Source organism: Delphinus delphis, chromosome 21, assembly GCF_949987515.2.
Source record: "Delphinus delphis chromosome 21, mDelDel1.2, whole genome shotgun sequence".
Classification (NCBI taxonomy): Eukaryota; Metazoa; Chordata; class Mammalia; order Artiodactyla; family Delphinidae; genus Delphinus; species Delphinus delphis.
The window spans coordinates 2,340,934-2,366,785 of record NC_082703.1 but is presented as its reverse complement, the minus strand read 5'-3'; the positions used below and the strand labels follow the sequence as shown (position 1 = coordinate 2,366,785).

At 38.0% G+C, this 25,852-nt stretch overlaps 1 protein-coding gene across 2 annotated transcripts in view; it reads left to right on the top strand.

Moving 5' to 3' along the window:
* The window catches only part of HOOK3 (hook microtubule tethering protein 3), a 126,068-nt gene that overhangs the window by 56,434 nt on the left and 43,782 nt on the right, over positions 1–25,852 (top strand). For both annotated transcript variants that reach the window (XR_009517908.1, XM_060001429.1), the window contains exons 11-17: positions 77–278; positions 4,854–4,964; positions 5,723–5,810; positions 12,011–12,080; positions 14,455–14,595; positions 18,944–19,031; positions 23,699–23,733. Coding sequence is in view for 1 of the 2 variants with exons in the window: in XM_060001429.1 (XP_059857412.1) it covers positions 77–278; positions 4,854–4,964; positions 5,723–5,810; positions 12,011–12,080; positions 14,455–14,595; positions 18,944–19,031; positions 23,699–23,733 (735 nt within the window). In the remaining variant the exon portion in view is untranslated. The remainder of the gene's footprint in view (positions 1–76; positions 279–4,853; positions 4,965–5,722; positions 5,811–12,010; positions 12,081–14,454; positions 14,596–18,943; positions 19,032–23,698; positions 23,734–25,852) is intronic.

Genomic DNA, 25,852 nt, shown 5'->3' with positions numbered 1-25,852 from the left:
CTTGGTTTAGCACTGCCTACAGCAGCTTTACCATTGCGGATGTGTGTGTGATTTCTGGTTTCCCATCTCATTCTAGACATTCTTCTGATAAAGTGTCTAAACTAGAAGGCCAAGTGGAATCATATAAAAAGAAGCTAGAAGATCTTGGTGATTTGAGGCGTCAGGTTAAACTCTTAGAAGAGAAGAATACTATGTATATGCAGAACACAGTTAGCCTAGAGGAGGAGCTGAGAAAAGCCAACGCGGCTCGAAGTCAACTCGAGACGTATAAGAGACAGGTAAGGAGAGCAGCACAATTTCTTAACGCCGTTTCCAGCTGAGCTCTCCAGTGTAACGCTGGCTTGTCAGAGTCCACTGACTTGTTTTCATGGTATTCGGTTTTTCACCTATGAAACTTAGTTCTTATCCAGGGCTTATTGGTTGGTCTCTATAGCAGATCCTTTTATTATTTATTATTTTTAATTTATTGTGTAATACTTGAGAAATACACAAAAGTAAAAAAATAATACAATAAATATCCATGCTTAATAAACAAAACACCCTCCCCCTCCTCATTGCAGTAACCACTAGCCTATTTTGTGGGTTTTGTGCCTACACATCTCTTTATTCTTCCCTGTACATACACACACACATACATATATGTGTGTGTGTATCCCTAAAAACTTATAACACTTTTGACATTTCAAAACTTTATATAATGATATAGTGAAAGTTCTCTTCTGCGATTTGCTTTTGCTCAGTGGTGTTTGTGAGATTTGTTTTGTTGATCGTTGTAGCTTTATCCCATTCACTTGTACCAATCTGTAGTATCCTGTTGAGTGACAATACCACATTTATCCATTCTTCTGGAGAAGGACATATAGGATGTTTTGTCTTTTTCTTTAATATTGCAAGAAAGGCCACTGTGAATAGTACTGAACATGTCCTCTTCGATACATGTGTGGAAGTTTTACAACTATGTGGAATATCTTCCTTAGAGAGTCTTCATTTAATTAGATATTGCCAAATGTCCTCCACTGTGATTTTATTACCAGCAGGCAGTTTGTATGAATTCTTGTTGCTCCACATCATCACCAACACATAGTATTATCAGACTTGAAATTTTGCCAGTTGAAGGATGGATTTGAAATGATGTCTCCTTATGATTATACTTTGCGTTACCCTAATTGCAAATATATTTACTGATCACATTTCTTTTGTGAACTGCCTATTTTTATCTTTTATTCATTTTTAAAGTTGGATTATTTCTTTTATTGATTCTAAAAGTTCTTTATTTGTTCCTGGTATTAATCTTTTGTCACATGTTGCCTTTATTTCCTAGCAGTCTGTGACCTGTCCTTTTACTTTTATTGAGATTGATAATTTTAACATGATGAACTTTAAATACCTTTTTCTTTATGATTTGTGCTTTTTATAAAAAAATTTTATTGGAGTATAGTTGATTTACAGTGTTTGGTTAGTTTCAGGTGTATGATTTGTGCTTTTTATGTCTCAGTTAAGAAGTCATTTCCTATATAAAGATGTAACACTAATCTCTGTTTTCTTTACAGAGGTTTAAAGTTTGTTTTGTACATTTAGGTCTTTAATCCACAAGAAATTGATTTTCATATAGGGTGTGAGGTAGGGATCCATTTGATATTTTTCGTCTTTGTGGACAACCAGTCAACCTAGCAGCTTTTATTTAATAATCAGTCTCTTCTGCGGTGCCCTACAATTCTATCTTATATATCTAAAGTTACCATGTTATATGTGGGTTTGTTTATGGCGATCTCTTCTGTTTCATTGGTCTATTTGTCTACTCTAACACCAAAACACTCTCTTATCATCTATAGATCTTTAGTAATTTTGATATTTGGGTAGTACAGATACCCGCACCCTGTTCTTTTTCAAAATGGTTTGTCTATTCTTGGACCTTTCCGTTCCCTTTAAACCCCAAATCTTTGGAAATTGGAATTACATTGAATCTGTTGATCAGTTTAGGGAGAATTGACATCTTTATGACAGTAAATGTTCCTATCAATGAATATAGTATCTTTCCATTTATTTAGATCTTCAGTGTCTTTCAATTAAGTTTTATAATTTTCTTATAAATATCATGCACATATTATATTATAGTTACTCTTAGTACTTTATGTATTTGGTTGCTTTTGTAAATGCAGTTAGAAAAAGAAAAGATACCATTTTCAATGTGTTGCTCATTTATGTGATTAAATTGGTTTTTATATGTTGATTTTACAATCTTGCCAAATTCCCATATTATTTCTGTTTTTTTTTTTTTTTTGCGGTACGAAGGCCTCTCACTGTTGTGGCCTCTCCCGTTGTGGAGCACAGGCTCCGGACGCGCAGGCTCAGCGGCCATGGCTCACGGGTGCAGCCGCTCCGCGGCATGTGGGATCTTCCCGGACCGGGGCACGAACCTGTGTCCTCTGCATCAGCAGGCGGACTCTCAACCACTGCGCCACCAGGGAAGCCCACCCATATTATTTCTAATAATGTCTATTAGTTCTTTTGGCAGAAGTCATATTTTGTACAAATAAAAGCCATTTTGTTTCTTTCTATGGCATACCCTTTTTTTCTTCTTAATCAACATGGCTGACCTTTAGTACAGCCTTTAATAGAAGCAATAATAATAGGCAACCATTTCTTGTTGATTTCATACACAGTGCTTTAAATGTTTTACCAGTATATTGTAAGGATTGCTATAGGTTTTGTAGCCACCTTTCATCAGGATAACAAAATTTCATTGTATTCCTAATTTGCACAGGTGTTTATCTTAAATGGATGTTGAATTTAATCAGCTACACCTATTGAGAGACTCCTATGCTGCTGCTTCTTTCTATTAATCTGATGAATTATATTAATGGATTTCTATGTTTAAAGCATCCTTGCAAAAAATAAAAATAAAAAAAAAAAAAAAAAGCATCCTTGCATTCCTGAGATAAACTTAGTTTAGTCATAGCAGATTTATTTGTGGTTTCACATAGTTAAATTTGCTTTGTTCATTTTACTTGGAATATTTTGCCTCTATGATTTGTCTACTTAAAGTTTTCTATCTCATGCTTTCCTTGTCTTCTGATTTTGGCATCAAAATTGTACTAGCTTACGGGCTTCCCTGGTGGCGCAGTGGTTGAGAGTCCACCTACCGATGCAGGGGACACGGGTTCGTGCCCTGGTCTGGGAAGAGCCCACATGCCGCAGAGCGGCTGGGCCCATGAGCCATGGCCGCTGAGCCTGCGCGTCCAGAGCCAGTGTTTCGCAATGGGGAGAGGCCACAACAGTGAGAGGCCCACGTACCGCAAAAAAAAAAAAAAAAAATTGTACTAGCTTAATATAATAAATTAGAGAAGTTTTAGTAGAGCAACCCTGTACACCATGAATGTCTGGCAAGATTTTTTGGTGAATGCATTTTTTCCCAACATTTCATTATGAAAATTTTCAACATATAACAAAGTTGGACTGAGAAATTACCAAAAATAAATGTAGCCCAAAGAAACTATAAATGTGATTAAAGGGTATAAAATTAAAATAAGAAATGATTTAATTAGAGTTCCAGAGGAAAGAATGGAAAGAATTGTAGGACATTATTTGAAGGAAAGAATGGCTGAATATTTTTCAGAATTGATGAAGGACATCAGATTTAGTATTAACAGTGAATTACAAACAGAATAAATAAAAAAGAAATCTGCACTTACAATTATTGTAGTGTAATATACTAATTCTCTATCTGTTTCTGATCTGGAGCTTAATATATTTTATTTTTCAGTATAATATTTTTCTTTCTGCAGTTTCTCTTTGGGTGCTCTTTCAAACCTGCTTGATCATATTGGTGGTCTTTTATTCCTTTTATAATTTAGATTTCTTTATTTAAAAGTATTAAACCTAGTATTTTATGTCTGGTAACTCCAATTTGAAATCCTTAGAGGTCTTATTCTACTATTTTATTGTTGTTAGTGCTGTTAATGTTTTTCTGCTGACTGTTGTTCATAGTGTATTATTTCTTTAAGACTTTTGTAATTTTAGATTTTGCTCTGTCATTTGGCTCATCTTTACCTTTGGGAATACTGGGGACCTGGTTGAGGTTGTGTTCCTCCAGACAATGTATGTTTTTCTTATGCCAGATTTTCCACAGCATTACCAATCAGGACGACTTTAAATTAATTGCTTGCCTTAGGATTTGCCAGACAAGGCATGTGGTAAAAATTCAAGCATAAATCCATGCATTTGCAGGCTGTGGTTACACATTTTCAAGTTACACTTTTTAAAGCCCAGAACACTCACTTTAAGATGGGCAGGTTTCCTTATTGATTTTGCCAGCTGATGGATTTTTTTTTCCTAACCTACCTGTTTACTGACTCACCACCTTTTATTAGAGTCCGAGGTAGTTTAACAGCAGCCTGTCTCCCGATAATTTTAAAGGCCTGGGTTCCTGGTATTGCCAGGTGGCATCTCACACTGCCCATAGCATCCTCACAAACTTCCTGCTCCACTTTTAACCCCTGAGGATTTCCCTTACTTTGTTATAAAGCCTAGCGAGGCAGTTGTATTCTTTTCCCCTAGCATTTCTTTTGCTTCATGCTAAAAGGGTTCCCAGACTGCAGTTTCCTGTGTTACAGGAAGTGGAAGTCCTGTAGGTTTTCATAGTTTTGAACATTTGTTCCTCCGGATGATCTGGTTTTAGAACCCATAGAATCTGGGCAGATTTTTGTACCTGGTTCTCTCCATTGGGTTAGGCTCCCGTATCATGTGTATTTTTTTGAGTATTTTTTGGGGAGAGACTTTTCGTAGATCTGTAGAAAATAATAATAATTTCTAATGTTTCAAATTATAAAAATTAATGGTACCTTTCTATACAGGTAGTAGAACTGCAAAATAGATTATCTGAAGAATCGAAGAAAGCAGATAAATTAGATTTTGAATATAAGCGGCTAAAAGAAAAAGTTGACAGTCTTCAAAAAGAAAAGGATGTGAGTATATATATTAGGTATTTTGGTTTTGAGCAGTGCTGAGGTTAAGAAAATGATATTTAATTCATGTTTTGCCTACATTAATTTCTGCTTCTATTTATAAATTTGAAAATTTGAGATCTTTTTTTTAATTATAAAAGATTTACATTTGTGTTTCAGAAATAGATCTAAAATAAAAGATTGCTATTCTAATTTCTTTTTAATATATTTAACTTTTCTACCACTGTTGCTTCTTTTCCTTTGTCTTACTTGTGAATTTCTAGAAATTTATGTAGCTTTTCTGTTTTCTATATGAAGACACAATTCTTTTTGTTGTTCAGGATATTTTGAAGCTTTTTAAAATATTTTTACTTTGTCGTGATTTATGAATATACATGATTTATGAATATTTCAGCATATTTTGAAGCTTTTTAAAATACTTTTACTTTGTCATGACTTGTGTTGTTTGATCTTTTATGTTTCATGAAAAGAAAGTTATTTACATAATAAGGTACTCATTGTTAAAGATGGAGTAGGTGGTTTTGTTTCTTATGATTAACTGATAGGATCCTGCCTTGCACGTAGTAGATACTCAATATTGTTAAACGGGAAAAAAATCGTGTAATCGTTTCCTTCTGTGATCTTTCTGTAGAAGGTCAAAAAATGTAACATGTCCATGTTCACCACTGTTTATCATTCTATTAGGTAAGGCAAAGACCACTGATGAGTAAACTCGTAAAGCTTGAAGCTAACTTTCCTCATTCTTAATGTCCCTCCAGAGGTTAAGAACAGAAAGGGATTCTCTGAAGGAAACCATCGAAGAGCTTCGTTGTGTTCAGGCTCAAGAAGGGCAACTCACAACTCAAGGTAGCAACATTTCAGTAGCCCAAGCAAGGTTACTTATTTCTGATAGTATCAGGAAAAATACTAGATTCATTTTAAGATGATTGCGCCAAAGACGAGAACTTGAATTTGGTAAAGAGGCCATGAGATTGATACAGATTTTGAACTGTTACCCAGATTTTATGACTGTAGTTACGGGACTGGATTTACTTGCCTACTTTTTAATTTTAATTAAATTTAAATGTTTGGGTTTTATGAAATCAAAAGCATAAACATTTGTTAAATCATCTCTGTTAATAATACACCTGAAAAGTTTTTAGTGACCTCTTTAGAAGTGTATCAGACTTTATACATCAGTGATTTTTCTCGGCTGAGATGTGAGGTGGGTATCAATTCACTAAGGGACTTAACATCCAAAGTAGAAACCTTCTCCTTCTCACAGGAAAGGAGCAGCACTTAGCTGAGGGTTTACCTTCTACCACTCGAGGGATGCAGGACCTGGTTGCTGACTTACAGAGCTTCACCCTCTGTTCACTCCCACTCCAACAAAAGCCTCCTTTTCCCCTCCTCACTGCTTCTACCAAACCTGCTCATCTGCTCCATCCACCTTCAGCCCCCTCTGTAGTCTCTGCTGATCGTCTACTGATCACCACCTTTTCCAGCTCACCCAGCCTGCATACCAGCCATTTCAACTGTGTTCTCATCACCACTGTCTTTCCTTATCCTCTTGACTTATTTCAAGCCCTAATTAGTTTTATTCTGTACTCCAGATTACCAAGGCCAGCTAAAAAAATTATGTATCTTTCTGGTTTTTTCCTTTTCTTTCTTGTTTACTGAGGTATAATTGACATATAATATTATACTCTTAGCTTCACATGTACAATATGATTCGATATTTGTATGTATTGCAAAATGGTCACTATAGTAAGTCTAGTTAGCTAACATCTGTCCCCATACATAGTTGAAAAACATTTTTTTCTTGTGATAACTTTTAAGATCTACTCTCTTAGTGACTTTCAAATATACAATACTGTATTATTATGTACACCATGCTATACATTACATCCACATGACTTACTTATTTTATACCTGGAAGTTCGGACCTTTTGACCCCCTTCACCCATTTAGCCCACCCCCACACCCCAGCTCTCTTCTCCATAGCGGCTGCACCGATTTACGTTCTCATCAGCTGGGCGCAAGGGCTCCCTTTTCTCCACATACTCACCAACACTTGTTATTTCTGGTCTCTTTAATAATAGCTGTTCTAACAAGTGTGAGGTGATAGCTCATTGTGGTTTTGATTTGTATTTCCCTGGTGATTAGTGATATTGAGCCTTTTTCATGTACCTGTTGGCTATTTGTATGTCTTCTTTGGGAAAATGTCTATTCAGATCCTTTGCCCATTTTTAATTGGATTGTTTGGGTTTTTTTGCTATTGAGATATATGAGTTCTTTATATATTTTGGATATTAACCCCGATCAGATAACTGACTTGCAAATATTTTCTTCCATTTGGTAAGTTGCCTTTTCATTTTTTTCATGGTTTCCTGTGCTGTGCAGAAGCTTTTTAGTTTGAGGTAGTTCCACTTGTTTATTTTTGCTTTTGAGAAAATTATACATCTTTCTTGACTGTCCTCACCAAAAGACAAATGATTTCTGATCATAATTGGATCCTTGTTGCTGCTTGGTAGTCCTTTCATGTATCTCTAGTCAATTCTACATGAGTTTTCCCAAAATTTTGAGACTCTAGCCTTGAACCTTAATGCTTTAATTCTTAGGTCCTGTATCATCAAGAAAAGGGAGGCCATCTTATGTAAGCTTTCACGTGTTTCTTTATTACCTTTAAACCTTATTCATGTATATATCCTTTTTTTCTTTTAATATTTATTTATTTGGTTGCACCAGGTCTTAGTGGCAGCAGGCAGGCTCCTTAATTGTGGCATGCAAACTCGTAGTTGTGGCATGCATGTGGGATCTAGTTCCTTGGCCAGGGATCAAACCCGGGCCCCCTGCATTGGGAGCACAGAGTCTTAACCACTGTGCCACCAGGGGAGTCCCTCATGTATATATCCTTGAGCTAGCATTTTTGCTCTGAAAATTTACCCTATGAACTAAAACATCATTTATAATAGTGAAATTTAGAACCAACATAAAAGTTCAGCAGTACAGGAATGGCATTCTCATTCAACTGTATACTTTAGAGCCATTAAAAAGAATGAAGTATATCTTATATATGCCTGCCGTGGAGGGCTGGGTATGTTATATCATTAAGTTGAAAAAGTAGGTGGCACCATTCATGATAAACATTCTTTTTTCAAAAAATTTTTTTAATTGAAGTATGGTTAATTTACAATGTTGTGTTAGTTTCTGGTGGACAGCAAAGTGATTCATTTATACATTTATGTACATTCTCTTTTGTATTCTTTTCCATTGTGGTTTATTACAAGATATTGAATGTACTTCCCTGTGCTATACAGCAGGACCTTGTTGTTTATCTGTTTTATACACAGTAGCTTGCATCTGCCAATCCCAAACTCCTAATTTATCACCGCCCCCCACTCTCCCCTTTGTTAACCATAAGTTCGTTCTCTAAGTCTGTGAGTCTGTTTCTGTTTTGTAAATGTCATGATAAACACTCTTAGCAATCTAGGAATAGAAGGAAACTTCTACAGCCTAGTAAAGGACGTCTATGAAAACCCTACAGCTGACCTCATACTTAATGATGAAAGACTAAATGCTTTTCCCTAAGATCAGGAACAAGGCAAAGCTGTTCAGTCTTGCCACTTCTATTCAACATGGAGGTTCTAGCCAGTGCAGTCAGGCAAGAAAAAGAAATAAAGGGCATCCAGAAAGGAAAAGAGGATGTAAAAAATCATAGATCTGATAAATGAGTTCAGCAAGGTCTCAATATACAAGGTCAGTATACAAATACCAATTATATTTCTATGTAGTACTAGTATACAATCTGAAAATGAAATTATAATAGTATGATAAAGAATAAACTGCTTAGAGATAGGTTTAACAAAGGAATGCAAGATTTCTACACTGAAAACTATGAATCATTACTAAGATGAATTAAAGATCTAAATAAATGTAAAGACATTCCACATTCAGATGTTGGAAAAAGCACTGTAGTTAAGACTACAGTTCTCTTCATATTGGTGTAAAGATTCAATGCAATCCCAATCAAATTCTCAGCAGACTTTTTTGTAGAAATTGACAAGCTGATTGTACAATTTATATAAAAAAACGAAGGAGCCACTATATAACCAAAACAATAATCTTAAAAAATAAAAAGTTGGAGAACTTACACATTCTGATTTCAAAAGTTACTATAAAACTACTGTAATTGAACAGCATGAAACTCACATATGGAAAGACATAGAGATCAGTGTAGTATATACCACATTAATAGAATGAAGGGGAAAAAAACCACATGATCATCTCAACTGATGCAGAAAAGGCAACTGACAAAATCCAACACCCTTTCATCATAAAAAAACTCAATAAACTAGGAGGAGAACTAGAAAGGAAACTTCTACAACTTGATAAAGGCCATATGAAAAACCCACAGCTAACTTCATACACAGTGGTGAAAGACCGAAAGCTTTTCCTCTAAGATCAGGAATAAGACAATGATGCCTGCGACCAGCACTTCTATACTTCTGTTCAATGTAGTATAGGATCTTCTAGCCAGAGCAATTAGACAAAGAAAAAAAAATCTAAATTGTAAAGGAAGTACTAAAATCATCTCTGTTTGCAGATGACGTGATCTTATATGTTGAAACCCTTTAAAAATTACACACACACACACACACACACACACACACACACACACAAAGCTCTGAGAACTAATAAAATGAATTCAGCAAACTTACAGGATATAAAATCAACCCACAAAAATGAGTTACGTTTCTATACACTAACAATGAACAATATGAAAAGTAAATTAAGAAAACAATTCCATTTACAATAGGATTAAAAAGAATAAAATACTTGGGAATAAATCTAACCAGGGAGACACTTGTACCTTGAAAACTACAAAGCACTGCTGAAAGAAATTAAAGAAAACCTAAATGGGAAGATATCGCATGTTCATTTAAGGCTTAATATTGTTAAGATGACAGTACTACCAAAAACAATCTACAGGCGGCTTCCCTGGTGGCACAGTGGTTAAGAATCCGCCTGCCAATGCAGGGGACACGGGTTCGAGCCCTGGTCTGGGAAGATCCCATGTTCCGTGGAGCAAGTAAGCCCGTGAGCCACAACTACTGAGCCTGTGCTCTAGAGCCTGTGAGCCACAACTACTGAAGCCTGTGCATCTAGAGCCCATGCTCTGCAACAAGAAAAGCTACCGAAATGAGAAGCCCGCGCACCGCAACCAAGAGTAGCCCCCGCTCACTGCAACTAGAGAAAGCCTGAGCGCGGCAATGAAGACCCAACGCAGCCAAAAATAAATAACATAAATAAATTTATATTAAAAAAAACCCTACAGATTCAGTGCAGTCCTTATCAAAATACCAACAGCATTTTTTGCAGAAATAGAAAAACCCAGACTAAAATTTATATGGAATCTCAAGGGATCCTGAATAGCCAAAACAATCTTGAAAAAGAAAAAAAAAATAGCTTGAGCACTCATACTTCCTGATTTCAAAACTTAGTATAAAGTTAGAGTAATCAAAACAGTATGTGTAGGTATAAGGACAGATATATAGACCAATGGAGTAGAATAGAGAGCCTAGAAATAAACCCTCACATATGCAATAAATTGATTTTCAACGAGAGTGTCAAGACCACTTAGTGGGGGAAAGGAAAGTCTTTCAAACAGATTGTGCTGGGAAAGCTGCATGTCCACATCCAAAAGCATGAAGTTGGACCCTTACACCATATACAAAAAAGGAACTCAAAATGGATCAGAGACCTGAATGTAAGAGCTAAAGCTATAAAATTTTAAAAAAACATAGAGGAAAATCATCATGATGTTGGATTTGGCAGTGATTCCTTGGAATTGATACTAAAAGCACAGGCAACAAAAATAATGGGTAAATTGGACTTCAACAAAATTAAAAACTTTTGTGTTTCAAAGAACACTTATCAACATAGTGAAAAGGCAACCCACAAGATGGGAGAAAATATCTGCAAATCATTTATCTGATAGATGATTGATGTCAAGAGTGTATAAAGAACTTCTACAATTCAACAACAAAAAGAAACTGCAAAAGTCCTTTGCAGTTCACAGACAAGCAAAGGACTTGAATAGACATTTCTCCAAAGAAGATATACAAATGTCCAGTAAGCACATGAAACAGTGCTCAACATCATCAGTCATTAGAGAAATGCAAAGCAAAACCACAGTGAGATACCACTTCACACCCATTAGGATGGCTACTATAAAAAAAGAAAGAAAGGAAAGTGACAAGTGTTGGTGAGGGTGTGGAGAAGTCGGAGCCCTCCTGCCTTGCTGGTGGGAACGTAAAATGGGTCAGCCACTGCGGAAGAGTTTGGTGGTTCTTTAAAAAGTTACCATATGATCCAGAAATTCCACTCCTAAGTGTATATACAAAAGAATCAAAGCAAGGACTCAACCACATCCTGGTATACCAATGTTCATAGCAGCATTATTCACAATAGCCAAAAGGTGGGAACAACCCATGTGTCCATAGACAGATACATGGATAAAGAAAATGTGATATGTATGTATAATGGGATATTATTTGGCCATATAAAGAGATGAAGTTGTGATAAATGGTGCAACATAGATGACTATTGAAAACATTATGTTAGGTGAAGTGAGCCAGACACAAAAGGACTAATATTGGTGTGAGGCGCCTAGAATGGGCAAGTTCATTTAGACAGACAGAAATTGGGATTAAAGTTACGAGGAGCTGAGGGAGAAAGTAATGGGGAGTTACTGCTTAATGGTTCCAGAATTTACGTTTTGAGTGATGAAAGAGTTTGGGAATAGATAGTAGTGATGGTTCCACAACATAGTGCCTTAGCGCCAACATGGGACTTAGTGCCACTCAGTTGTACGTTTAAAAAGTGTTAAAATGATATAATAATAATGTTGTAAGGCAATCATGTAAGGCAAGTGTGACATGGTTTTTACTTGAATTAAAGATTTTAGCTGTTAAAATTAATGCTCAAAGTAGGAGTTCATATAGGAACTAAAGGAGGTAGCTGTGCCCTCTCTTAACCTTGCACCCATGATTGTTTGTTTACAGGGTTAATGCCTCTGGGAAGTCAGGAATCTTCAGATAGTCTGGCAGCAGAGATCGTCACACCTGAAATCAGGTAAGGAGATGGTGAAGGTCACAGCCACACTGCACAATATTCTTGGAGAAAACGTACTACTCTGTGGTATAGAGGACCAGTTCCTTTTCTTTATCGCTAACACTTTCAACGTGAACTCGAGGTTAGATGTCCATGATTTAGGATATTAGGGGCTTTCTTCAGCTGTCCCCACAGAGACTTGATTTCTCTCTTTGGGAGGACAGTGTCTCACATATACTCAGTAAACTAATATATCTGTGCTTGGGCATCCTCAGCAGACATTTAGCAGTGAAACCACGTGGCCCAAAGACAAAGGTTATGCTTAGCCATCAGCCTGCAAAATAATTAGTCCCAGGCTTCCCTGGTGGCGCAGTGGTTGAGAGTCCGCCTGCCGATGCAGGGGACACGGGTTCGTGCCCTGGTCCGGGAGGATCCCACATGCCGTGGAGCGGCTGGGCCCATGAGCCATGGCCGCTGAGCCTGCGCGTCCGGAGCCTGTGCTCCACAATGGGAGAGGCCACAACAATGAGAGGCCCGCGTACCGCAAAAAAAAAAAAAATTCTCTGTGTCTAGAATATGTCTAGAAGAGCTATCAAGAAAATGAAATAGTACAAAGATGAAATTTCTCAATGTATATATAGACAATGGATCAGTATTCTTGATGCATAATGAAATTTGCTCTTCCAGTTTGCAAAAATCTGTTAAAAGTGATGATTTTCACTGATGTTAAGGGTGTGGAGAAATTGGAAACCTCATAAACTAGGAGTAAAAGATTAAAGTGATACAATCTTTTTCAAGTGAGATATAATTGACATATAACTGTGTAACAACTTCAGGTATACAACATAATGATTTGCTGTGTGTGTATGTTGTGAAATGATTACCATATTAAGTCTAGTTAATATACATCACCACACATAATTACCAAAAAATTTTTTTTCTTGTGGTTGTACAACTTTTCTTTTGAGCAGTTTGGCAGAATGTGTATGTTGTCTAAAAAATGTGCCTATCTTTTGACAGAAAAATTACTTGTCTGAGAATTAATTCTGAGGAAATACCCAAGGATATACACAAAAGGATATTTATAAAGCTAATCATTAATAACATGTTGAAGTTCAAAATTGGTAATAATCTAAATGCCCAATAATTGGGCATGAATTAAATAATGATCGTCTATATACTTTAACATGTCATTTAAAATATTAAAGTATAAAATTTAATGCTATGAAAAGATTGTGAAAAGTTAAGTGTAAATAGCAGATACCAGTGTAACAGGTACTGTGAGATTCATTTTTACAAGTGTTTGCCATGTTTGTACGTATGCATAAAGTTAGAAGGCTGTATTTCAACAGTAATTATTTTGCACTGCAGGGTTATGGAGGGTTTGTATTTTCTTCTCATTTATCTTTTTTTCACCCTACAATGAGCTTGTTTTACTTTGTAATTGACAAATATGATGAAGTCATTTTTTTCAGTTTACAAAATATATCAAGTTCTGTGTAACTGCTTGAGTTGGGTTACAGATTTGACTCTCATCTTTTCAATAGAAAAAGTTAAAGTATTTTATAAGGTTTACAGTGTTTACAAAATAAGAGCAGAATGTTTTTTTTGTGTTTGATATTCGCTTTTTTTTCTTTTTCCATGAGAAGCACAGTTTTTCATAGCATCTGGTATGGATAGTAATATCTTCTTCATGCGGCCCTCTAGAGATGACCCTCTCTAACATAAAGGACGAATTCTATCTTCAAGACGTATATCTTCAATGATATTGTCATGTGGATTAATGTTCAATTATATCATCCCTGCAGTATTCACAGTGGCAATTTTTGTGTGGCTGTTGCTTTTAGCATCCCTCAGTGTAAGCATTTGGCATCACGCAAAGAGCCCAAAACAATGCAGTCCAGTAACCTGGCTCTGATAATCTGTCTTGTTACAAGACTACAGGTTTACCGTATCTACAGGAATGGATGGACTGCATGTCTTGAAGGCATTCTTCGTTGAATGTTACATCTTGCCACCAAATTATTGGTAATGTAAGAGCATAGCATTAGAGATGATGTTTTGTTGACGAGAATCAAAGAACAAATACCATAGGTGCATTCACAGCTTAAGTGCTTAAATCATTCACAGCTTAAATGCTTAAATCAGAAAGGAAATAGGATTTTGAAACCTCATTCATTACAAGTCATGCTGTATGGGGATTCTGTTATCTTCAGATTGTCCATTCTAAAAAGAAAGTGCTTAAGACCTGAAATGTAATGTCTCAGCCAGTTACAACAGGAGCTAAATTTTTTCCAGGTACTTTGTTTTTCATTTCTGTTCTACGTATTAAATCTATAACAGTGCATAGCTGGATTTTGATAACTACGTTAATCTGTTTTTCTTCTGCTCTCAGGGAGAAACTTATTCGTCTTCAGCATGAGAATAAGATGTTAAAAATTAACCAAGAGGGTTCAGACAATGAAAAAATCGCCTTATTGCAGAGCCTTCTAGATGATGCCAGCCTACGCAAGAATGAACTGGAGACAGAGAACAGGTAGGAGGCATGTGGCAGCAGCTTAGACACCGGTTTTCTCTATTTACCTTGATTTTGATTCCCTTAAACAAAGGTTTGAGTTGTGGTTTGAAAAGTGAAAGTGTGTTATTCCATTTCATTTCAAGAGTACTTTTTTCCACGTACGGGCAAATTTGCCCAAAAGTATAGTCTCTCTGTAATAGCATTCCCGTCTTTAGCTCTTGTCTTCTGGCAAAATGATACCAAAGTCCTACCACTTTCCCTTTTTAATCACTAATTAAAACTAGAGGATTAAAAAAAGTCACGATTTATTCACAGTCTTTCGAGACAATTTTACTTCATAGTCATGCTTATATTAGTAGAGTTTACCCTGTTTTTACAAGCTAATGTTTCAAAGAATTGACTGGTATGAGGAAAACAGTAGGATCCATCATGATTCAATTGATAGGGCTTTTTTTTTTTTAATCTGTTATTTCTTGTGACTCTGATAGGAAGTCATCCATTTTATGAACAATTCAATTATTTTGAGAATTTAGAATCTGCAAATTTAACAAAACATCACTTTTCTGCTTGTAAGTTTTAAGAGTGTTGCAGTAGGCAGTTTGTCCAAACTACTTTTAAACCAGTAGCTTGTGCTGGCAAGGGCTACTTTTATGTTTTATTGTGACAATCCTCTCATTCTTTTCCTTTTTGGAAATGTTTCTTAAATACCAGACCTATGATGTCTTTTCTTTTTCTTAGAGCTGTGATATTCTGTGATTTGTGAGGGATTTGACAATTTTATAAATAGTTTCACAGTTTTTGTGATATTACAGATTCTTTGCTTATTCTGCCTGATTGATTTGGCATTTCCCAGGTGTGAGTCAGTCTTGAGAGTCAAAATTGTTACGATAGTTTTACATATCCTACCCTTCCTCCTGTAACTTTAATTTTTAAAGCTGCTGAGGGAGAATCAGCACACTGTAAATACCAGGGTGATTATTAGAGCATAATTAAGCATAAATGTAAGGAGACATTTTTATATCATTTCTTAGGAGCATAGATAATGAATACTTTTTTAAAATACTTAGAAAAAGTGGAAAAAGAGAAGGAGGAGGAATGGGAATTGTAGAAAACAGCAGGCAGTCATGCAGAGCCCATGGTGAGGGCACCTTGAGTTACCCCCTTCATCCTTGGCCTCCACTGTCTTTTAGCATCTTAGTGGGGAGAGCCTTCTCCCAACACTAATTTCTTATCAGTGAATCAACACCTACAACGTTTTCTGTAACACTTTGCCTTGTTTGTCACAGACCTTACAGCTATTACTCTTTCTCCTTCAAAATAGAACAGCTGGCTGTCATTCGTAGAGGACTCGTGCATGTAGATGACTGGTTACCTCCTAAATCCCTGTTATTCACAGCTGTGTTTGTTTATTAAATTACAACACTGATGATAACTTACCTTTAGATTATAGCCATCTGTGGGTATTATGATCTGTAACAGTAATACTAGTAATACGAGCAGCTAACATTTATTAAACTGCTGTTCCAAACATGTTCCAGCGTTGTTCCAAACATTGTGCTAAGTGTTTTAAACATGCGGTCTTACTTTATTAAAGTTTTACACATGTAGGAATTTGGGCTGAGACCCAGGCTACCAGACTCCAAAGCCTCTACTTAACCTCTTTCTTGCCAGTTTATCTTCTGCCACATTTATAAAACGTTTTTTTCCCTGTCTTCTCCTCACAGGATGCTTTACTCTTAAGTGAGTTATCATAAGTTTGTTCTTACTGAGTTTAGTAAGTGTTTACATTACCTGGTCTGTACCTTAACCTCTTACTCTTTGACAGCACTGGGTTAGCACCAAGAAAGCAGAGTTTCAGTTCTACTTAGTCTCATAACTGTACGACCTTAAATACTATTTGCTCACCACCATATGTCACCTTAGAAGGAGAGGTTTGTAGTAAACCTCCAAAGTCCTTTCCAGTTAGTTTTCCCAACAAGTTGGTATTTGTTAAAATCTGTAACACCTGTTGAACTCAAGCAATGTAAGGAGAGGCATGAAGGGTCGAGAGAGGAGCCGTACTGGAACGGCTTGGGGAGCTCTCTGGAAGCACGCGTGATCTCCTTCCCTTCCCTCTCAGAGTAGGTTGTGATCTCAAGCTCACCCTCTCCCTACACCCCCTTGACAACTATATGTAATTAGACTTGGATTAAAATGTTGATTAACTAAACCCTTGAAGGGGGAGAAAGAAAGTAGAGGCATTTATAGAGTACCTGCTATGTGCACACCCTTTATATATTATCTTACTTAGTTTTCTAAACAACCCCATGAGGTCAGCATTATAATCCTCATTTATTTTGTAGTTGAAATATTTTCGTATATATTTAGATATATTTTTATAGGTTCATACATGTGTGTGTACATGTATGCTCCATGCCTTAATCGATATGTTAGACTATGTTTTATGACATTTATGATGGCCTCCACCTAGTAACAATATTTTTTGACTGATTAATTTCAAAAATGTCTAAGATGGATAGTTGAAATAGCCTTATAGTTTGATATATTTTTCATATTGCTTCCTGAGAAAATTAAACAAATTTACAGTCAGCAACGTACTTATGTACCTCTGTTCCATATTGAATATGAGTTTTCAGATAATTCTTTCACTGAGTGAAAAAACAGATTCCTTTGTGTGAAAAACATCAGTTATTATTATAGATTTATTGCCTTTTTACTGTGATTCTCACTAAATTATAGAACCTAGAGGTTTACAGTAAGAATTTCTTGTCACTTGTTGAGTAAAAAAAATTTCTTACTGAACTTCTTGGCTATTTGGATTCTAAATATTCATTGCCCTGTTTTGTCCTTAATTGGGAGCAATCTGGCTTTTACTCAAGTACTCACTAGCCAGTCCAGTGGGAGCAGTTAGGACTTTATCTCTCCTCGCCTCTTTACTGTTTTCATTGTGGATCGTTTCCCCTTCCGCAGACTTGTTCTCAGTTTCAGGAACAGCCCTCGCTTGTGTCTCTCCCAGTCCTTGGATTGCTGTCCAGGGCGAGGCTCCTCTTTCAGCCCTTTGCTTGGTGGTCTGCCGTGGCCCCTCTTGTTCCTCCTCCGAGCTGGTTCACGTTCTTTCTGGCCACTGTTACTCATGCTCGTGGCTTCAGTCATTGCCGAACGGCTCTTGGGTCTGGAGGGTCGGCTTAGCCCTCCCGCTGGGCTTCAGGTGCAGGTGTCCAGCTGTTCGACAGGCATCTCTCATCACTTCATTTTCGACAAATACCAAATGAAGTCCTTTGTGCCTCTTTCTCAGCCTGCTCTTCCTGTATTCCCTTTCTCAGTAAATGGTCCTTGGTAGCTCAGACCGGACTCCTGAGTTACTTTTTGCTCCTTGTATTCCTTTGCATTTTCCGTGCACCCCGCCTCTGCCCCCTTCTGTTTTAGGGGGAGGCGTGATCACTGTGCCGGCCCCGGTGGGGCTTCCCAGGCGGTCTCCTCCACTTTCACACCAGCGTGATCTTTCTGAAACACTGTCTGATCCTTCCACATCGTCCAAGACCTACTGGTCCCCTGAATGTTGCATCCTAATGTTCTAGAGAATTTATGGGGATTGAGCTCCAGAATCAGCATTTTTAAAGGCTGGCTGGGCTATTCCCATCCCAACAAAATTTTAGGCCCGATTATAGGATAAATAAAAATACGTTTGCATTTCTCAGAGGGGTGTCCCAGCCTCTCCTTTTCTCCTCTGGTTTCATCTCCAGCCTTCCTTCGCCTCATAACTTGGTCTTCAGCCATACAGTTCCTGAACTCTTCGTACCCGCTCCCTTTCTGTGTGCTTTGGACATGCTGAATTCTCGGTCTTGAATCCCCTTTCCACCCTTAACCACATAAGCGTTTTATTTACTGTCTGGTCTCCATTCAAGTGAAGCCCAGCTCCTCCACGCAGTTAGGTGCAGTCCTAGCTTCTCTGAGCAGCCGTCACTCCTGTGTGTACCTCTGTGTGCTGTGTTGAAGTATTTAGCTCGTATTTTATTTCTTTACATTTTGTCTCCCCACTAAATTCGAGTGCAAGGGTCTGCTAGCACTATGCTGAGTGTGGTGCCTGACACTCAGTTTGAACAAACCTATAGTGAAGTGAATTTCAGATAAATATATGTGTATAAATATACCAGCTCAACAAAATGTGTCCACCAAAACACTGCATTGGATATCATTATAGACATTTTAAGCAATACAAAAAACAACCAGAAAAGTGAGCTACTACGACTATAACATGAGACTTTGTTTTTCTCATTATACTGTTTCTCGAACCAATGTGAAAACCTAAGGCAAAAGGCATAAGTTTAGTCAGAACTTGGAAAATTAATGTACCTTTGATTTCTAGGCTGGTGAATCAAAGACTTCTAGAAGTACAGTCACAAGTTGAAGAATTGCAAAAATCTTTACAGGATCAAGGCTCAAAGGCAGAAGATGTAAGTCTTAATATGTACCAGTGATGGTCCAACAGTTTCATAATGTTAAGAAAAGCTATAACTTTTATTTGATGGTCTATATCAAAATAATTGTAATTATAGTGGTTATAGAAAAGAAACAGTGTTTTCCTTTTACTAACATTCCTTATAAAAAGGACCAGACAGTACTTTATTGTCTCTTTCAGATTCATCCTGCTGGGAATTAGAAGTTTACTTGTAGTTATCAGCTGAAGAATTAATTGGGGTTTTATGTTTTACATGTGCTCACCTCAGTATTCAGAGTATAGGTTTTTCCCTCTGGTCAAAAAAAAAAAAAATGCTGATAGAAACTTAGCATGTTCAAGTAGCAATGTTTGTTGTAAAATTGATTTTAAGAAAATAATGCCGGGCTTCCCTGGTGGCACAGTGGTTGAGAGTCCGCCTGGCGATGCAGGGGACACAGGTTCATGCCCCAGTCCGGGAAGATCCCACATGCCGCAGAGCGGCTGGGCCTGTGAGCCATGGCCGCTGAGCCTGTGCGTCCGGAGCCTGTGCTCTGCAACGGGAGAGCCCACAACAGTGAGAGGCCCGCGTACCGCAAAAAGAAAAAGAAAATAATGCCATTTCTAAAATGCTACCATCTCTAGGTTTATGAATCCCGCTTTCTCCCCCTGCCCCTCCCGCCACACAGATACACACACACACTCACACGCACATTGTCACACACACACACACACACACACACACACACACACACACTCCCCTGCCCCTGCTTGTGCGCACGCTCTCTCTCTCTCTCTCTCTCAAATATAAGCTCACTGCCCTATTTTAATATTCGCTTAGCACTCTGCCCCTCTGCCCTAGCCCTGCCTGCTTGGCGGGCGCTCACCTAGAAAAGAGTAAGTGTGCCAAGGCGGGAACAGGGTCCTCCCCACCTCGCCATGCTCACCGCCCCACACAGTGAGCTGGGGCAGCTCATAGTAGTCAGGCTCTGATGCAGGCGTAAATCAATCATGTTTTGCAAATCCCTTACATTTAATGAGCTGTATACACTAGAGCTGCTCCTGTAAAAGGGCTCAAAACCAGTGTGAAGAGGGGATAACAACTGAAGTTTAATCTTTGCTTCAGTCAGTTGATAACTTTTTTCCTTTTGCCGGAGTAACTCTGGCTTTTGAGTATAAACCTATTTGGTTGTTTTCATTGTTAGAGTCATTTGGGGCACTCAGCGTCAAAACTGTAGACACATCTAGTTCCGTCCAGCCTTAGTAACGTAAGAGGGTGTAAAAACAAAACAGCATATTACTTAAAACCTGAGAGTGTGAGGTATAAAAAGCTCACTGGTGACCTAATTTTATGAGTTTCTTATGCACCCATCTGGCTTATGTTGGCAGTGTGCTCTCTGAGATGATGGGCTGTAATTTATCCTCTGATGTGGTGGTAGTTCTTCTTAGATCCCCACATTGATTCCCAGTTCCTAAAATTCTCACCAACATTTAAACCACATCATCCCCTTATTAAAATGGAACTAGTTTGAAATACCATGGTTTACTTTCAAGCATGCCTTTCTCCAGAATGCTAAATCACAAGCAAAACCACCATTCGTGTATGAAAATACTAGTAAAACTAAGAGGGTCTTAGCAGTGAACCAAAGCGGGTAACATTTCTTAGTTCAGTGAAATCACTAGGTCCCTTAAACTGAGGTAAATGTAGACTTCATTTTGGTCTCGAAAACTTTGAGGAGACTTTCTGTTGGTCTGTTATGGTAGAGAGGGGAGGGGTGTGCAGATCCTAGGAAGTAAAAATGGCGAAACCTCAGTATCCACTCAACCTTAGTGTTAGACTCTAATAACCATTATACTTGCTGTTCTTACTTATATTTAAACATACAGAAAGGTATTTATTCTGTAAAACAGTTTTTTACATAACCTGATTAGATATCACTGTGGCTATCAAATCTAATTAAATATGCTGTGTGTCATTGCTTTAAGAGGCCATATTTCAGAAATGAGTTCCCAGGCCTAGAAGTGCTATTGGCATAAATTAGTCAATTTATTTGACTGCTCAGATGCTGAGATGTGTTGCTCTAAATTCTTGAAAATTCTCTCAGAGCTGTTTTCTCTGTAAAGATTCAGATAGAAACTTGCCTCATTCTGAAGGCGGGCTCAGCATAATGTGGAGAAAAGTGTGACCCACGACGTGTGGTTCTTCCCACGGCAGGTGTTCAATGTTGTTGTCGCCTCTCTTTTCACCCAACCTACAGTGTTGCTTCTCAGGAATATGTAATGCACAGAGCGGCCTGCCAAATGGAATTGATCCTCTCTAAAGAACAACGTAATTTCTGCCCATTTCTGTTATCAAAAGCACAGTCCTTTCATGTGACCTTAAGTCAGAGTAGCGTGATTTGCACATTTTTATTATTATTTTTATGTCATTTATTTTTAGCATGGAAGCAGAAAAGCATTGTTATATCCAGGCATATGGATAATTTGAGCTAGCCACAGTGTATAAAACTCCAGAGAACAAGACAGGATGAGGAGACCATAGAAGAAAGAAAAATGTACATTTTTGAAAAAAATGCGTGTCTTTTACTTCTGTTCATGAATTACTAAATCGTTCCTTCTATTGGCTGCTGTGTTTGCTTCATACTAATATGTCCTCTCTGTCTCTTGGCATGGTTTCTGCTCAAGGCTATTGTAAGTATGGCTTCCTATTCATTTCTATATATTGAAGAGTTTTTTGATTTATACATTATCTGCCATCATAGTTGATGTGGTTGAAATTTTAAATTAACAGGAGTTTTATGCAAAAGGAATATACCAATATTACTTATAGGTTTATGCCCTTTACAATTAAGATACTTAAAGGATATCAAAAACCTAACCAGTCAGGCTAAAAGGAACTCTGCTCCTTTTTTTTCCCATCCCGCTCCTACCCCCATTGTTATAACTAGTTTGTTTTTATCAAGTATTTTGAAGCTAGCTTGCTGTCACAGTCTGGCCTCCTGATGCCATATTTTATGAGTAACAGTCTTCCACTGGAGAGGCTTCAGTGGAGGTGAAGACTGTGCATAGACTCCGGGGTCTGGCAGGCCTGGGTTTTAATTTGGGATCTGCCTCTGGAAAGCCCCTGAATGTCTCCCCAGCCTCACCTCCCTCAGCCATGAGATGGGGCTGGTATCACTCACGGTTGTGAGGTTGACATGAGACAGTGCACATGATAAACTTGAGTGAGTGCCTGGCATATTAACTGCTCATTACATAATCATTTTATTATATATTATCTCAGATTTAAAAATTAATTTTGCTTAGCGCCTAATCAAGACAGAAATGCACAATTAAAGCTAAGGTGTTTTTTAAAGTCTTTTCATTTTACCCTCTGTACTGGAGAAGGAATGAGCAGTAATCAGAATTCAACAGGGTTGAGACTTCCCTGGTGGCACAGTGGTTGAGAGTCCACCTGCCAATGCAGGGGACACGGGTTCAAGCCCTGGTCCGGGAAGATCCCACAGGCCGCGGAGCAACTAAGCCCGTGCGCCACAGCTACTGAGCCTGCGCGCTAGAGCCCGCGAGCCACAGCTACTGAAGCCCACACACCTAGAGCCCATGCTCCGCAACAAGAGAAACCACCACAGTGAGAAGCCCGCATGCAGCAACGAAGACCCAATGCAGCCAAAAATAAATAAATAAATTTATTAAAAAATAAAAAGTCAACAGGGTTATCATCTTTCTCTATGTTTGGGGGAAGCAGTGGTAGAGGACATTGTGGTCCACTAACCTAGCTGTAGTTGACATACTCAGCAAAAAAGTGCATTTGAATATTCCAGAGCTGTGTCAGAATGGGCTCGAATAAGCGATGACAGTAATCACTATCAAGTCAGGGGACTGAAAATGGAAGAGCCCGGTGTGACGGGTATGTTCCCCTCCGTGCTGCTCTTGACTGATGGGACAGTTTGTTTCCTAAGTCTGTATTATTTGGGTTTGGCTGAATTAATTATGTAACTATTTATCTCAACGTGAACTGTTTCACAGAATTCATTAGTAATGTGTACCCTACAAGCGTTGAGTTTAATTATGAAACCTGGTGGTCCTGTATGGAATGCCGTTATTCTTTGTTTATTTTAGGTCAGTTCTGATCTCCTGCTTCTCAGGAGACTCTTTTTTTAAATACCCAGTCAAAGCTGCATTCTCCAGCATATTAAATGCTGTGCATATCCCATCTTTCACGTTCCTATCCTGTCACATAAACTGTTTGCAACCTGTGCATATCAGAAACTTCTGATTAATTCAGTAAGTGTTTACGGAAGTTGATCCCATGATGCAAGGAAAATATAGCAGATAAAAAGTGTCTTAGGGACCGTCTATTATTATTAGAGTTCTACTTGCCTATTGCATCCAGGAATATTAGATCTGTACATAAGTGGCTTTTTTATTCATTTCCCTGACTATAAATAGAGAATTCAGACATACAGTTTATGGGTATTTTATACTGATCGTTTTTATCACTTATAGGCTGCTGTCTCCCTTATCAAAGAGAAATAAACTTGGGTACATTGTGTATTTTCAGCTCTTTGACCAGAGAACTTACTGAGGGCTCACTCAGTTATTTACTACTATATTCTTAATTTTTTAAAATTAGCTTATTAGTTAAAATGTTAAGTAATAAACTATTTTTTTATTTTCCATTTTCAGTCAGTTCTTCTAAAAAAGAAGCTTGAAGAACATCTGTAAGTATAAAAGCTATTGAGGCTCATTGTTACATTGTCCAGTGAAACATCAGTGTTTTGTGTTGGTGGTTACAGAGTATCTAGGCAGTGGCATGGGTAGCCCTGAAGGTATAGAAGATTATAGGAGACATTAATAGTATCTAAAGGGTCATCTTCACCCCAGGTCCTCAGATCAAAACAATTACTGTGTTAGAACTGTTTTCTCAAGTGAGATTCCAGGGTTTTATGTCTTCACGATAGTATTTAATGATCCCAGTTAGGAGTGTGGGACCCTCTGGATCAGCAGTCAGAAATGTTTTCTATAAGGAACAGAGAGCAGTTGCTTTAGGCTTTGCAGACAGTGGTCTGTGTCACAACCACTTAGCTCTGAGGTTCGAGAGCGGCCACAGGCAGTATGTAAACCAGAGCTGTGACTGTCCCAACCAAGCTTTCTATGCAGGAACGGGCCATGGGCTGAATTTTCCAGCTCTAGAGTCTGGCCAGCTGAAGCTTCCTTTTTATGTAAATGTTTTAAAGTATTATTAAGCTTATCAGTAGCAGCTTTTCAAACATTTCCTTGAATTGCAAACATACCTGAACATGACTTTTTGATCTAAAAGATTAAATTTTTAAATATTACAGTTGTTTTCTCATGAAGAAGAAACCTTCTTCCATATCTGAGGTTGACAATGTTAGGAGTGTTTTGTAATTTTTCTTGCACCCAGTAACTGCCGTAACCCTTCCTATCACTTTCTGGCAAACCTCTGTCCTTGCAGACATTGAGTGTGGGTGCCCATGGATTGCCAGCCTGGTGGAGCGTTACAGGGTGAGACTGTGGTAAACAGTCATCCTGGGTACCATAGTGGCCATAGCCTGGCAGTTTGCTGCGTGCTATCCTAATTTCTTTCTTTCTCTTTCCTCCTTTCTTTCTTTCTTTCTTTCCTTTCTTATATGGGAAAGTGAGACGCTCCTAGGGCAAGTCTATCACTGGGCAGGTTCTTAAAATACTAGAACAGCACCTATCACCTTCCAGCCACTGTGAGGTTACCTGCAGTGAGAATTTAGTGTTGAATTCTGTCCTTTTTTCATTTCCCGTCCCTTAATTGCAGATAATAGAATACCTGTGGTTTCATAAAACTACTGTCTAACCATTGTTCTGTGTTCATTTACATGGTAAAAATCTTCATCAAAAAGAATTTATTAGTGAAGATGAGGCCTGTATTAGTTTCCTGTGGTTGCCATAACAAATTACCACAAACTGCAAGGCTAAAAACAACAGAAATTTATTCTCTAACAGTTCTTGAGGCTAGAAGTCTGAAATCAGGGTATCAGCAGGATTGGTTCTTTCTAGAAGTTCTAATGGAGAATCTGTTCCATGTACCCCTCTACTAGCTTCTGGTGGCTGCCAGCAACCCTTGGTATTCCTTGGTGTATAGATGCAACCTCTCTCTCCATCTTCACGTGGCCTTCTTATAAGGACACCAGTAATTGGATTAGGGCCCACCCTGATCCAGTATGACCTCATCTTAACTAAGTACATCTGCAAAGACCTTATTTCCAGATAGTGTCACATTCACAGGTTCTGGGGTTTAGGACCTCACCATATCTTTTTCAGAGACACAGTGCAGCCTACCACAGAGCCCACAGACATCTCAAAAGATGAATGACAGTGCAGATTTAACACTACAACAAGACTATTTTACACACAACAAATTGGTAAAATTTAAGAATCAGACATACTAAGTATTGCCAGAGATGTTGAGTGCTGGTAACTCTCATCCACTGCTGGTAGGGATATACATCAGTTTATTCAGTAAACTGCAACATGCATATATTCTGTGACCCATTGATTCTACGTTTCTATGTATACCCTAGATTCCCAGAGATGCTGTGGTCCATGTTTACCAGGGGACATTTAGAAGAAAGTGTGAAAGAACATTGGGGTTTTGGGGTTTTTTTTGTCAGTTTCAAACATTTATTTTTAAAAAGTGACTATAAGGTAGTTTATTTAGTTATTATTCATTTCCCTCTGATGACTTTTTGTTGTTGTTGTAGGCGGCGGTTGTGTGCATTGTAGGATATTCAGCAGTATCTCTTTCCTCTCCCCACTAGAAGCCAGTAACACCCTCCTAAGTTGTGA